Source organism: Dendrobates tinctorius, unplaced genomic scaffold, assembly GCF_039654945.1.
Source record: "Dendrobates tinctorius isolate UK_male_01 unplaced genomic scaffold, ASM3965494v1 ptg000009l, whole genome shotgun sequence".
In the NCBI taxonomy this organism is placed as follows: Eukaryota; Metazoa; Chordata; class Amphibia; order Anura; family Dendrobatidae; genus Dendrobates; species Dendrobates tinctorius.
This window is the reverse complement of record NW_027361677.1, coordinates 5,989,209-6,003,802: the sequence shown is the minus strand read 5'-3', so window position 1 is coordinate 6,003,802 and position 14,594 is coordinate 5,989,209. Positions and strand designations below refer to the sequence as shown.

At 42.4% G+C, this 14,594-nt stretch overlaps 1 protein-coding gene and 1 long non-coding RNA gene across 2 annotated transcripts in view; one reads left to right on the top strand and one right to left on the bottom strand.

Annotated features, from left to right (window-relative positions):
• LOC141096077 (uncharacterized) overlaps window positions 1–14,594 on the top strand; it is a 138,495-nt gene that overhangs the window by 16,340 nt on the left and 107,561 nt on the right. Inside the window, exon 3 of the long non-coding RNA XR_012233567.1 lies at window positions 8,587–8,687. This is a non-coding gene — a long non-coding RNA (uncharacterized lncRNA). The remainder of the gene's footprint in view (window positions 1–8,586; window positions 8,688–14,594) is intronic.
• Window positions 1–14,594, bottom strand: part of NLRC5 (NLR family CARD domain containing 5) — a 109,478-nt gene that overhangs the window by 25,641 nt on the left and 69,243 nt on the right. The window contains exons 26-34 of the mRNA XM_073582465.1: window positions 14,309–14,374; window positions 13,904–13,987; window positions 13,356–13,439; window positions 12,226–12,312; window positions 8,394–8,450; window positions 7,762–7,797; window positions 5,247–5,330; window positions 2,706–2,789; window positions 838–921 (exon numbers count right to left, since the gene is read on the bottom strand). Coding sequence (XP_073438566.1) covers window positions 838–921; window positions 2,706–2,789; window positions 5,247–5,330; window positions 7,762–7,797; window positions 8,394–8,450; window positions 12,226–12,312; window positions 13,356–13,439; window positions 13,904–13,987; window positions 14,309–14,374 — 666 coding nt within the window. The remainder of the gene's footprint in view (window positions 1–837; window positions 922–2,705; window positions 2,790–5,246; window positions 5,331–7,761; window positions 7,798–8,393; window positions 8,451–12,225; window positions 12,313–13,355; window positions 13,440–13,903; window positions 13,988–14,308; window positions 14,375–14,594) is intronic.

The window sequence follows — 14,594 nt, the reverse complement described above, 5'->3', positions numbered from 1 at the left end:
ATGAGTTTTTGCAGAGGATACACTACATCATTTATTTTCATTTTACTCTGTCATGTAAACCAGACAGGTGAATCAATGCTGTCAGATACAACTAGACCAGCCTTGATCCAGTAAATTTTTGACCATTGTGGTTCACATCAAATAAAGTCTTGACCGGGTCAAATCTGAACTCCTACTTAAACCAGAATTGCCCAGACTCATAATGTCTTATTATAGAAATCCATAAAATGAATTGTCGGGAAATAGAACAGCGAGACACAGGCGTGATGGAAGCTATCACAGAAATATTGACAGAAAACAGGACAGATAATTAATCAGGAGAGTCTGCTTATTGAGGACAGCCAGGCTCTACATGGCATGATGGACCATGAAGAAAAAGCTTTATCTAGAATAACGCTATTCCAGTGATTTACATTCGGGAATACCCCTCCCTCCAAGAGCTTACAATCTAAATTTGAGCGAACAGAAAGGATTTAAAATCTGGGCCAGTTTATCTCTATGTCAAATGAGATATAACTAGTGATGAGCGAGTATACTCGTTGCTCGGGTGTCCTCCGAGTATTTTGGCATGCTCGCAGATTTAGTTTCTGCATAGCTGCATGGTTTGCAGCTGCTGGCCAGCCTGAATACATGTGGCAATTCCCTAACAAACAGGCATTCCTGACATGTATTCAGCCTGTCCAGCATCCGCAAATCATGCAGCTGAGTCGACAGAAACTAAATCTCCGAGCACGCCAAAATACTCGGAGGTCACCTGAGCATGCTCGGGGAGACTCAAGCAACGAGTATACTCGCTCATCACTAATTATAACTAAGTTCCTTTTTCATGAAACTTACTTGATGGCACAGAGATTCCGCTTCTGTGTTAGTAAATGTGTCACAGATTTCGCTCCCTCTTCACCAATAGCATTATTGGACAAGCTGAGAAAATACACATACATGAATACTAAATAAAAAAGATCACAGTATAATGCTATAAAACGAAGAATAAATACGGTACATTCTCTACTCCCAAAAAGTTGGGATGTTGTGTAAAATGTAAAGAAATCAAGAATTCAATAATTTAGAAATCCCTTATAGCCCGTCATGAGGGTGTCACGTCCTCCTGAAAGAACTGGAGTTAGACGTCCGGTAATGAATCGCAGGTCTTCTTTAGAAATTATCTAATTTCTGTTCCATTAAATGGTGCTGAAGAGATTAGCGACCATTTCTATGCTGGTAAGACACACGCAGCTCCATTTCAGCTGCTTCTGATCTGGTAGTTACCGCTTCCTACATAAACTGGCCAGACCTACTTGTCCCTGCTGGTGAAAGATTTGTCTTCCTGTGCTGTGTGCTAAAGCTAAGCGGTTGAAGTGGAGTTGTTGTATTAGTATTCTGTGGTTTGCTGTAGTTCGTGTGTGTTTATCTTCTAGTCCCTGTGCCCATTTATTTTATTCCTCCCTGCCCCTATCCTCCTCCCTATTGATGGTTACTGCTTTTGTATTATAGAAGTTTTCTGTTATCCCTGTTTTGTCTTTGTATCTGGTTTAACTTACATTTCTGCCCCATGCCTCATGGAGTGGGGGAGGGGACTGAGCAGGGTTTAACAGGAGCATGGTAAGGTCGGAGACTCAGGCCTCTCTACCTTCAAGAGTGCCCCTAGGACAGGGATAGTTAGGATCCCAGTTCCAGGGACAGTTTGAGGCCACCATTCCTTAACGAAGACCGTCACAGCTTGACAGTCATATTTTATTCACAACAAAACACATATCAGAAGTTGAAAGCTTGACATTTTTCCATTAAAAAAAACAAAACAAAAACTTATTTAGAAATTGGTGGCAGCAACACACCACACCACAAAAAATTGGGACAGGATTGACAAGAGGCTGGAAACATAGGTGGAAGTCAATTTTCAACTAAGTCACATGACTGTGTATAAAAAAAAAAAAGCATGTTAGAGAGGCAGAGTCTCCCAGAAGCAAAGATGGTCGAAGGTCACCAACCAATTTCCTCTAAAAATTGAGGAACAATTTCAGAAAAATGTTGCTCAATGTAAAATTGCAGATATTTTGAATATTCCATCATCTAAAGCACCAATGTGTCAAAACTAGAGGAACAAAAGAGCGCAATAGGGTCTTATCCGGGTTAATGCTGAAAAAGTAGATTAGATTATACTCACCCTTTTTAGGAGAGGTTCAAGCATGTAGGATCAGTAATCTGTTTGCTGCACGTCCAAAGGTCAGCTCTGCGACCGCTTACACATCAGATTTTGGAATAAATTCTCGGACTTTTTGTGCGCTACCAGATAAATTCACCAATCCAATATTTAGGAAAAAGATTAATCCATTTATTTCCCAACGCGTTTCGAAATGTGTACCATTTCTTCTTCAGATGTCATCCCCTGAAGAAGAAATGGTACACATTTCGAAACGCGTTGGAAAATAAATGGATTAATCTTTTTCCTAAATATTGGATTGGTGAATTTATCTGGTAGCGCACAAAAAGTCCGAGAATTTATTCCAAAATCTGATCATCTAAAGCACACAATAACAGAAAAGGTCCCTTCAGTCTCAGTATCAGCGGGTTTCACAGAGTTTGAACCTCAAAGTGATCCTTAAGTGATGTTTTAATTATGTCTTTTGGTAAGGAAAGAAGAATGTTTTTCGTACTTAAGAAATATGCAAAGTTTTATAAATCTAAGACTAGGGAGTGATAGTACTTACTCAATATCTTGGATTGATTCGCAGTACTGTAGGCTTTTGGTAAGATGCATTACGCCGATATGGGACATATTTACAAATGTCAATCTGTTAAAAAAAAAAAAAATCAATGCCTTCAGTGTTGGCATAGGAGACATATTGGACATACTCACTCACAAAGCAGCAGACGGAAGTTTTGCTTAATTTTGCACATTATTCAGCACATTTTGTTCATATAAGGCAGCATTGGAAAGAATCTTTAGGCCGGAGTCACACTGGCGAGGAATACGGGTGCGTGAGAGGCGCAAAAAGCACGCATCAGACACGGACCAATGATTCTCTATGGGGTACCTCGCACCAGGCGTATATTTCTCCTCAGTATCCTACGCTCCGTGCCACTCGCAGCATGCTGCGATTGTCAGCGTACTACGGCCGTAGTACGCCAATGCAAGTCTATGGGTGCGCAAAAAATACGGATTACACACGGAGCACACATGTGACCTGCGAGAAATACGCACCCGGTGTCTTTTAGCAAAGCCGGCAATTCAGTGCGCTATACAGTAAACTCACACTGACAGTTTTAATAAAGAAATGAAAGAATAGATATAGACACATAGAATGCATATATATATATATATATATATATATATATATATATATAGTGTCTATATCTATTCTTTCATTTCTTTATTAAAACTGTCATAGGGCTCCATTATATGTCCATTTTGCAAGCCTGCGAGAAAATCTCACCATACGGATGCCATACGGATTACATACGGATGCTGACATGCGCAAAATACGCGACCACACCTTGATTACGGATGACATACGGAGCACTGTTTAGGGGTCTGTCATCCGTATTACGCATGTAAAATACTGACCGTATTTTACGCAGGTTAGTGTGACTCCAGCCTTAGGTGCTCACTCACCTCCCCCACTAAAAATTATACCTTTTTTGTAGAGATCTGATGTGTCAGTCGTGAGAAATCTAGTATTGAACCTACATAAAAATAAACCTGTAAGTGCATCGTGGCATGTTGATGCACTTGGAAGAACCTGTTTGGGTGCATTGGTACGCCCCAGTGCACTTCCAGCCTGATTTAGGCTAGATTTCTCATGGTTGGCACATCGGATCTTTACAAAAAAAGGTATAATTATTATTGGAAGACCAGCACAATTGCAGCCATGCCACTACTTCTGTATAAAAAAAGGCTCCCTTTAACAGTTTCATAAGACGATCATGTGCAGTTGGGAGGCTCCCTCATCCATGGACCCCACAACAGCTTCATGGCCGCATCCCACAGTTATATTGTAGATTAAGATGTAAGCTTCATACTCAAGTATGTATCCACACTGTATGGGCCCGATACATCAAGACCGGCGTTCTTCACACTGGTCTTGATTCAGATATGGGCTGGAGTCTGATGCTCCTAATTTACGAAGAGGCGTATGCGGTGGAGAGACATACACCTGTGTGCAACTCGCCACACATCCTACTCCAGTTCCTGCCCTTGTCTCTTCCCAGATCCGCCTAGTTGGTCAGAGCTATTCAAAAATGGCGTGAGAATGCCAAAAGTCGCATAATTTCAGCGGAGCCATCAGTTATGCCAAAAGTATGTAACCTTTTAAAGCAGGGGTGGGGAATCCTTTTTTTCTCCCAAGAGCCATTTGGATATTTATACCATCCTTTGGGGGCCGTACAAGTTACTAACTCCACCCACGAGGTACGTCCTGACGCTAGACCTGGTGTCAGGACGTAAAATTTCATTGCACGCGCCTCAGCACTCAGTATTGAGCACTGCATGCCCATACTCAGAGCAAGAAGAAATTAAGGGGCTGGCGGATATGAAAATACAGCTGCCGGCCCAAGTACTGTGGTCCCTGGGAATCTGCTAGATAAAAGGTCATTGAGGGCCGTAAATGGCCTGTGGGCCTGAGGTTCCCAGCCAGAGTACTAGTATAAAAACTTTGATTAATCGGGCCATATGTCGTTATCATAACATCCACCACTTACTTCTAGACTTAAAGGAGTTAGTACAGGATTATTAATTTTTAGGCCCAGAGCAAAAAAAAACAGGCAGGTAGTTGCTAACGAACTTTCTATCCAGCACCGGCACAGAGTGGTCACCAACCGCTCCTGCCGGCGATTCAGCTGCTCAACATCAATAGAGGAGCTTTTCCTCTTCTGTGCTGCTCTTCCGATTGGGCATGACTGCTTATTGACATCCAGCTCCTCGTGGGCGGGACCGACTGTCAATCAGCATGATGTCAATAGAGCAGCGCGAAAGAGAAGCCGCTGCTCTACAGATGTGATGTGAGCAGGAGCAGCTGAAGCGATCTATGACAATTCTATAACCGGCATCGGGTACAACATGCTGATAGTTAGCGACTAACTGCCTGTGAGTTCTTAGGCCCACGGTAAAAAAAATAGTCCTGGATAACCACTTTAACAGATGGAAATATAATCTCACTGCATAGCTGTGTAAACCTGAATTCTAGGAACATAGCACCACAATGCCTGTAACTGATTACATCTCAGATTTAGACTGAAGAATTATTACTCACTTAATAATCTTTAGCGCTGGAAGCGAAGACAAGAAACCGGAAATAAAGTGAACTCCCGTATCTCCCAGCATGGTTCTCGATAAACTGTGATAAAAGATAATGACCGGAACATTTCCTGCTTAGAAACAATTCTTTACACAGAGATACAATGAGGAATAGGTTAATACTTACACTGTTTACACAGGAGTCCAGTAATAAGCAGAGGCACCTGATGCCACAACTGACTGTTCATTGACAGTTCAGTGATAGTTTTCTCAAGTTGTAGTCAATTTGTCTACTAACTGAAACTGAAGTGTGAGTTCCGCTTTAAAGGAAATATGTCATCAGATTTTTGTCATGCAATCCGAGAGCAACATGATATAGGGGCAGAGAGCCTGATTCCAGTGATGTGTCACTTATTAGGCTGTGTTGATGTTTCAATAATATCAGTGTTTTATCAGCAGGATATTATCACTAAAGGACTAGGTGTCTCGTGCCTCTTAGTCAACTGATCTGGGTAACTCCGCCTCCCGCACTGATTGCCTGAATACTGCACAGTGTCCACAGAAAACTGCCAATCAGGGGTGTAGGCGGGGTTATACATGGCTGTCCATTCAGAGAACTGCTAGATCTGCAGCAGAGAAAACAGTGATTGCATCAAAACTGTATCTAGCAGCCCAGTAAGAGATACAGCGCTGAAATCAGGGTCTCTGTCCCTACGTCATGCTGCTCTCAGAAAACAGAAAAGTTTGGCAAGAGATTCCCTTTAAGAGTGTCCCGTGATTGCGTTTTGAACCTTCAGCCTTACAAAAACGTTGTATACAAGATCCCAGCTTGTTGTTAGAGAAATGGCACATTCTTGCTTCCATCCTCTTTGTGTCGAGTGGTCACAGATATATGGCTCGTTACAATAGAAAGCTCAGATATTTTCAAAAAGACCCTTCATTGGATTTTTTAATGGATTTTTTAACTTAAACTGAGTACTCCCCTCCAATCGGCGCTGCTCCACTGGTTCCAAAACAGTTTTTATTTTATTTCTGTGTCCCTCAGATCCAAAGTTATGTCTCTACTAATAAAGGTGAAAATTTTCTCTTCAGCCAACTGGGTGTAAACCACAGAACTTCTCCGTGGGTGTGGCCATATTCTCATTGGCCAGCGCCAGGGGAGAAAAAGCCAACGCCCACAGAGAAGTTCTGTAGTTTACTCCCAGTTGTTGAAGGGAAAATTTGCACCATTTTTCCCAGGGTGGGGATAGGGGCATAACTGGGGAATGGAGAGGTACAGAAGAAAAAGAAAAACTGTTCCAGAATCAGCAGAGCAGCCCCAATTGGAGGAGACATGTTTTTTCAGTCACATCGTAACCCCTCAAAAAATAAAAAGTATTTAAAAAGTTGTATGTACCCTGAAATGGTACCAATAAAAGCATCAGCTCACCTTGAAAAAAAAAACAGGCTTTCCATGGAAAAATAAAAAATTTATGGGACATAGAAAATGGTGACACAAACTATTTTTTTTACAAGGTTCTGAATTTTTTTTAGATGCAGTAAAATATTTAAAAATTTTATCGAGCATCTCCTTAACCCTAGTGACCCCCCAAAAAAAATCGAGTAACCGGGTCACTTTTACTGCACAATTAATACTACAAAAACAAAATCCAAACAATAAAGGGGAAAAAAAAATTCTGCACCGTTTCAGACTATTTAGGGATTTTTTCGGTACGTTATATAGTGAATTGAATGGTGTCGATCAAAACTTTAACCTATCCCACAAAGAAAGCCCTCATACCTGATGAGACTACTGTACTCACATTGAAAATCCATATTTGAATGGTTGTAGAATACAGATATAAAAAAAAAAATAATTAAAAATGTGAGCCCAAGTTTATTCAATCTTTGACAGCTGCAGCTTGTACAGAGCAGGGTGAGACAATGACAGCAGCAGGGAGGAGGGACGCTGACGAGACGTCAATCAGGCAAGGAGGGTTAAAATATCATTTTTTCAAAGTAAGTACATCAGTCTCATCAAGCGTAAAAAAATCGATTTAATAATGTATGCAGATTGGTTTGTGAAATCTGGTGACAGATCCGCTTTAATGTGGGGGCAGTATATTTATAATCTGCAGAGCGGTGAAATATAGCAACTTTGCTGGACACGTAGATATGTATAATCACCAGTATAACCTTCCAGGATACTCTTGCTAATTATAAGATGTTATCCTTGGGTGAAGCCCCTCTCTCTGAGGCTTCTTCACCATGATGAGTTCGCTGGGTAAGATTTGTGCTGTGTTTAATCACAAGATCTACAGACTCCGAGTTCTCAATTTCCCGGCTGCATTCATTAAACCTGAAGCACCAGCACAACATTTGTGACAACCCATCTGATAATATGATTTCTGCATAATATGTCCGCTCCGCAGTGTATTTTTAGCTTGCGGTCAGGGGACTGAGAAGACAACGCTGCGCAGCAAATAGAAACTTATTTTTATTTTTCGGGTAAAGAAAAAAAAATGCAAAAAGGTTGGAGTTTCGGTTCTTACCTTAATGATTTCAGAGCCTGGAAACTTGCAGCAACGCTGAAATCGAAATATAAAAGAAGCGACTAGTTAACGAAACGAAGAACCAGTTTTTCAAGGCATTAGCACGTAGGACATGCTATTAGTGATGAGAGAATGTGCTCGGGTAAGGTGTTATCTCAGCATGCTTGAGTGCTAACCGAGTGTTCTCAGCGTGCTCGAAAGACATGTTTGAGGCCGGCTGTTCAACAGGCGCAACACTTGTGATAAGCAAAGTATATGGACAAGTTATATATTTTAACACAGATAATTTGAGAATGTGGGAACCACCAAAATAGTGGTACTACACAATACATAGTTAAAAAAAAAAAAAAAAAAGAGAACTATGCTAGAAAAAGGCACATCTCAAGGAGATAGACTAAAATAAGCAATTTTTATTTAGAGATTATAAAAGGAAAATTTTGGATATACAAACCACCCCCCCCCCGCCATAAATTATAATGAGCTTAAACCAATTAAAAACCTGCACAAATCAATGTTACCCCCTGAGGAAGCCAAAACTTGGCCATACATGTGGGGATTGTTCTGTCCGTCACAATTTTTTTTTTTGCAAACTGGACAACCTCCAATAAATTTATCTGAGGAGAGATTCTTACCTTTCATCACGACTGTCTGCACCATTCACATCAATAGTCAACTTACTCTGAAATACACTGGAAGGACGGAAAAAAACATTTTAATATATGGATTTGACTAGGGATGATTCATTTCTGCTCTTACATAATCATATTTGTTAACATGCATATAATTTTCCCTCATTGTCAATGTTGATTGTGTTCTTCTCATCAGCATAGGACACATCAGAAAGCAGAAAAGTGATTGGCTGCAGCGGTCACATGATGCTGTTGTGACATCACTGCGGCAGCAGTGGAGACTTGGCACTGAAGGGGGTAAGCACAGCTGGACAATTCCTTTAAGTTCTACCCACCCTAACTTTACAGGTTAATTTGTGCTTGCATGCATTATCCATCTAAAACCCTTCTCGCAATCCATTCCATGTTTCCCTAGGATGGTTTGCTACAACATTTCTTACCTCTTGGAAAATATTATTCTCCTTGTGGCTGGTGTAGGACATTTTAAAGCCCCCATTCACAAAGACCCCCGTGCATGGAAATACAGGTTTTTGATTTTTGCAGGATTGATTGACCATATAATCTCAAAATCCTTCTCAAATACTCAAAGCTTGGTTCTGTGGCTATATGAATGTACTAATGGTTGTTTGGTTATGTATTCATGTAATTACCCCTTTTACATTTTTTCTGCGGCCCTTGGGATTGGTTCAATATGGCAATGTGGCCCTTGGACCAAACAATTGTTGTGCACACCTGGTCTAATGTGTACGGGAGCCAGATAGTCTGACATACACTCACTGGCCACTTTATTAGGTACACCATGCTAGTAAGGGGTTGGACCCCCTTTTGCCTTCAGAACTGCCTCAATTCTTCGTGGCAGAGATTCAACAAGGTGCTGGAAGCATTCCTCAGAGATTTTGGACCATATTGACATGATGGCATCACACAGTTGGCGCAGATTTGTCGGCTGCACATCCCTGATGCGAATCTCCCGTTCCACCACATCCCAAAGATGCTCTATTGGATTGAGATCTGGTGACTGAGGAGGCCATTTGAGTACAGTAAACTCATTGTCATGTTCAAGAAACCAATCTGAGATGATTCGAGCTTTATGACATGGCGCATTATCCTGCTGAAAGTAGCCATCAGATGTTGGGTACATTGTGGTCATAAAGGGATGGACATGGTCAGCAACAATACTCAGGTAGGCTGTGGCGTTGCAACGATGCTCAATTGGTACCAAGGGGCCCAAAGAGTGCCCAGAAAAAATTCCCCACACCATGACACCACCACCACCAGCCTGAACCGTTGATACAAGGCAGGATGGATCCATGCTTTCATGTTGTTTACGCCAAATTCTGACCCTACCATCCGAATGTCGCAGCAGAAATCAAGACTCATCAGACCAGGCAACGTTTTTCCAATCTTCTACTGTCCAATTTCGATGAGCTTGTGCAAATTGTAGCCTCAGTTTCCTGTTCTTAGCTGAGAGGAGTGGTACCCAGTGTGGTCTTCTGCTGCTGTAGCCCATCTGCCTCAAAGTTCGACGCACTGTGCGTTCAGAGATGCTCTACTGCCTACCTTGGTTGTAACGGGTGGCAATTTGAGTCACTGTTGCCTTTCTATCAGCTCGAACCAGTCTGCCCATTCTCCTCTGACCTCTGGCATCAACATGGCATTTCCGGCCACAGAACTGCCGCTCCCTGGATTTTTTTTCTTTTTCGGACCATTCTCTGTAAACCCTAGAGATGGTTGTGCGTGAAAATCCCAGTAGATCAGCAGTTTCTGAAATTCTCAGACCAGCCCTTCTGGCACCAACAATCATGCCACGTTCAAAGGCACTCAAATCACCTTTCTTCCCCATACTGATGCTCGGTTTGAACTGCAGGAGATTGTCTTGACCATGTCTACATGCCTAAATGCACTGAGTTGCCGCCATGTGATTGGCTGATTAGAAATTAAGTCTTAACACACAGTTGGACAGGTGTACCTAATAAAGTGGCCAGTGAGTGTATAATGGCAAGGGAAAGAAGGAGTCAGCAATCGGAGTTTCAATGCCTGATCTTTTTGTTCATCATGAAGATAATAGGGGGACACAAGAGCCCTTGAGTAAGAGAGCTTTCCTGGGTATGGGCAGGTCAGGAGAGATATGTGTCAGTGGAAAACCTCAATCAGACATCTGATTTTCCCGTACAAGTACTGGGACGCCCTCCCAGGGCCGGGGGGTACTCGGCACCGGGCCGGTGTCAGCGGGATGTGTCACAGCAGCGGTGACCCGGACCGTGGCCCCGGGCGCCCATGCAAATGGCGGGGGACGCAAATGGTGGAATGTAGTTAATGGAAAAACACATGTGGTGTTCGGCAAGGGAGGTTTTAAGCCGACGCTGCAGACAGATCTTCCGGGACAGATGGTGCGGTGCAGCAATGATGTTATAGCCCTCCACAGGCAGGGCTGTTGTCCCAGGGCAGGATAAGTGAAGAGTCACTTAGATGGTGTAGTGTCCGGCGCAGGGGATGTAGCAGTGCCAGGCGGACGGACGCAGGAAGGAATGGAGGACACCAGGGCATGTAGTTCCAAAGCTTTACTCACAGTCTGTAGTGCCCGCTTCTGTGCCGTGTCCTCCGGGTCAGGGACTCAGTCAACCTCCAAGCAAGATGGAAAGCTCCCTTCCAACACTCCGCCAACTTATGTGCCTTTTCTGAACGTCTCCTCTATAGCGCCTTTAAGGGTGAAGATCTCCTAGTACTGAGTTACACTGGAGTTCCTCCTGACAGATGTTCCCAAGAACTCTACTTGTACGGCAGACAGCTGTAGCCTGCTTCGGGGACTCTCTACTCCTGAGTCCCGGCTCTCTATCCATGTTGCTGTTGTGGCCCCAAGCCTTAGATGGGAGTAGTGCATTTACAGCCCACTACTCCACCGGTGTCTGCTGCAGAACCATTAGTGTTCATACAACCTCGGGGACCGGGCCCCGGCCTTGCGCTTAGAACTTCTAGGCAGGGTTCTTCCTCTAACCCACATCCTCTGTGTTCCCTTTCACTCCTACGTTCCATACTTGTCTTTCCCTCCTATGGTAGCTCAGGCTTCGGTTCAATGTCTTTCTCCTTCTTTCCTTTCCCGTGCCAGCTGGTTCAGATCACTGAGGCAGCTGCAGCACCTCCTTCCTCCATCCCTCTTCCAGGGATCTCCTTTCCTCACTCCTCTCTGAGTGACTTCTTCCCTCAGACTGACCTGTAATCCTAAGCGGGATGCTCTTTTATGTATTCTAAACTCCACCCGCCTCCCAGCACGTCTAGTGTTCCAAGCAGGGAGCCACCAAAGGTGCTCTGCTTCTCTCTAAGCAAGGAGCCGCAATGTGGCTTTGCTGAACTACTCTATTGGTTGGGGTGCGAGTGTTGGAGCGTGGTCAGGAGCCTCCAACTTACCTTGATGGTGGGGCACCACACCTTAGGAGAAGGTGCAGTACCTCTGTGGCGACTGAGCCTCAGGGGCGCCACAGTACTATCCGTGTTTTTCAGGGAAATCACTCGTACCTGTTATAATCTGTGGGGCCATTCACATGTCCGATTCTTTTTTCATGAGACCGAGAGGTCTGCAGAAAATATCAGAGACATGTTCGGTTGGATCAAAATCGGCAACGCAAGGCAATGGGTCCAAGGAAAAATCGGACCGTACTGTCAGAATGGAAAAGGTGAAGACTTTTTTTAAAAAATTTCTTCACTTATGAGAAAATCGGATGACACTCGGATCAAACTCTGATTAAACTCTGATCAGAATAACCGGTTGTCTGAATGAGGCTGTACGTTATGGGAGCTAGCACGCAAATGATGTCTCCTGTTCATTTCTATCACTTACCTGATGCACTGAATTCTTGAAGGTGCGTTTATCAAATGATGGAAAATTGACATTAAATGTTCTCCGCCCACCCAGGCCTCATCGATTCTGAAACACAAAAAGTACCTACATCATTAGATAAAGGCCCAGCAACAGACAGTTATGGTATCGTTGATGGAGATTGATGACCTAATTTTAGGGTTCGGAAACTAGCAGATATAAGAAGCGACATGCTTATTTTTCACATGGATTGCGCTGGGAATCTCCTCCCCACTCTATATACTTCACAGTGTCGAGTGAAAGCAGCAGCCAAGCCGCTGACAAAGTGGCCTCAGGAAATCGACTATGTGCACACAGAGCGTCTAAATGGTTCCAAGTGCAAGTAGTCTAATTGTTCATAGAAGTTTTTTGATTTTTTCCTTTCTCGAAGAAATTTTGCTAAACGCCTGGTGGAAAAAATAAAGTACATGCCACTTGTATAAAGAAAGAAACTTTTCTAAACTAGGCCCTGTCGAATCAAAAGTCTGCAAAGAACAGTTCAGGAAAAGAAATTTCCAAAACTTTCTCAAAAACTTTGAGTTTCCGCTCAAGGGGTATAAGTACAGAGAGCCTTTTTACAGCGTATTTTCTTGTAGGAAATGGAGCACCAATTCTAAGATTTTGAGGAATTTTGCATTTTTTAGAGGAGGATTTGAAGAGTTTCCTCTCAGTTTTTTTGCTCCAAAAACTCCTTGAAATACTTTGTGCGCACAGCTCCAAAAACTAAGCAAGAAGACTCCATGTGCACATAGCCTAAAACTGTTTCAGGTAAAGGAAAACGTCCTCCAAAAAACAGTTTTCTGCTTGAAAAATTTGAGGTTTACGAACTCTTCAATTATCTCAGTGTGAACATTGCGGTAATGTAAGATGTGCTAAGCCTATTCTTAGGCGTACAGCACTCGAGAAAGTAAAAAAAAAACTATGCTAGATACAGTTAGGTGTAGGTTTTTACTATAATTTACGTAAATTTTTTGCACAATTTTATTGCATATTTGTTGGGTCTTTGGAGGTCCCTTTCGCTAAATTTTGCCTACTTTTATGAGAAATGGAGAAACCATCAGAAAATCAAGTGGCGCAGTCCTTAATAAATTCCTCAAAATGTTTTTTCTTACCTTAAGGAGAACGAATGAGGCTTTCTTAACTGAACTGCGAGAATCTCCTTCATTGCTTCTAAAGAAATGTAATTCCTCTTTAATCTGCACGTAAACATTATATTAATAGATACCAATAATCCCAAACTTTCCTATAAAATGCATTTTTATTTTTTTACGAAAAAATATTCACATGCCCAATAATACGCAACCAGTTACCACATTGCCCCATAGAAAAACGTATAATTTTGCATTGACCAATATCTGAAAAAATACGTGTTTGCTGCCCGAACTCTGTATCTAAACACCCTAGCCAGGGCAAAGTAGCTCATTAGCGCCCCCCAGGGTACATCCACTTGGATCACCTGCAGTGTCAGACTGAGCAATATTTGGCCTATCAGAGGACTTGATTTTGAGAGCCCACCTCTATACAAAACCAATTAATTTCTGAGAGATCTGTCGCTATGGATGCCCCTGAAAGAGAAGCTAGGGCCCACCTAAGGATTCTCCGCTTCTCCGGACGGTCAGTCCAACCCTGATCGCAAGAGTATTTTGTTTGATAAACTCACTTTATATGGTTCACATGGTCAGTATTTTCCAGCAAAGCACAAAGCTTCTTAAGATGATCTACACGGAAGTTATATCCGGATAATCTGAGCAATTTGGAGATATAATGCAAATTAGGACTTGGTGCTGAAAGTGCACAGAAATCATGATCATGAAATGTAATAACGTCTGCATAAAAACAAAGAAAGGTGTCAGTAAAACGGTGTGCTAAAAAGTCGAAGCGGCAGAAGTATGATGACCCTTGTAGTTTGATGTTGGCAATAGCTTTTGAGAAGCGAGCAGCAACATCACAGAAATCATGTGCGGCATAAAAAAAGACAAAAAAGACCAGAAGAAATGCCATTCATCATGTGTCAAAAAGTCAAAATCAACCTCAAAGAATATATCTAATAGGACTAAATAATTACCTTATTTTCCACGGCGAGTCTCCAGAAGAACAGAAAACAATATGGATCGCTTCATTTAGTTTTAAACTTAAAAAAAATAAAAAATATATCTATTAGGGGATATTAAAATCCAATTCCTTATTAATAGCCAAAAAGTACATTCATGGCGATGCTCAGTAAACATTCAATATCCCTACAGCACTCCCGCAGGAGAAGGGCAGTATTACACGGTGCTGATTTTCTGGGTAACGCATGGCTCATCCAGAAAGAGAAACTTTTTATATGTTAGCAGTAAGATGTCACTGAC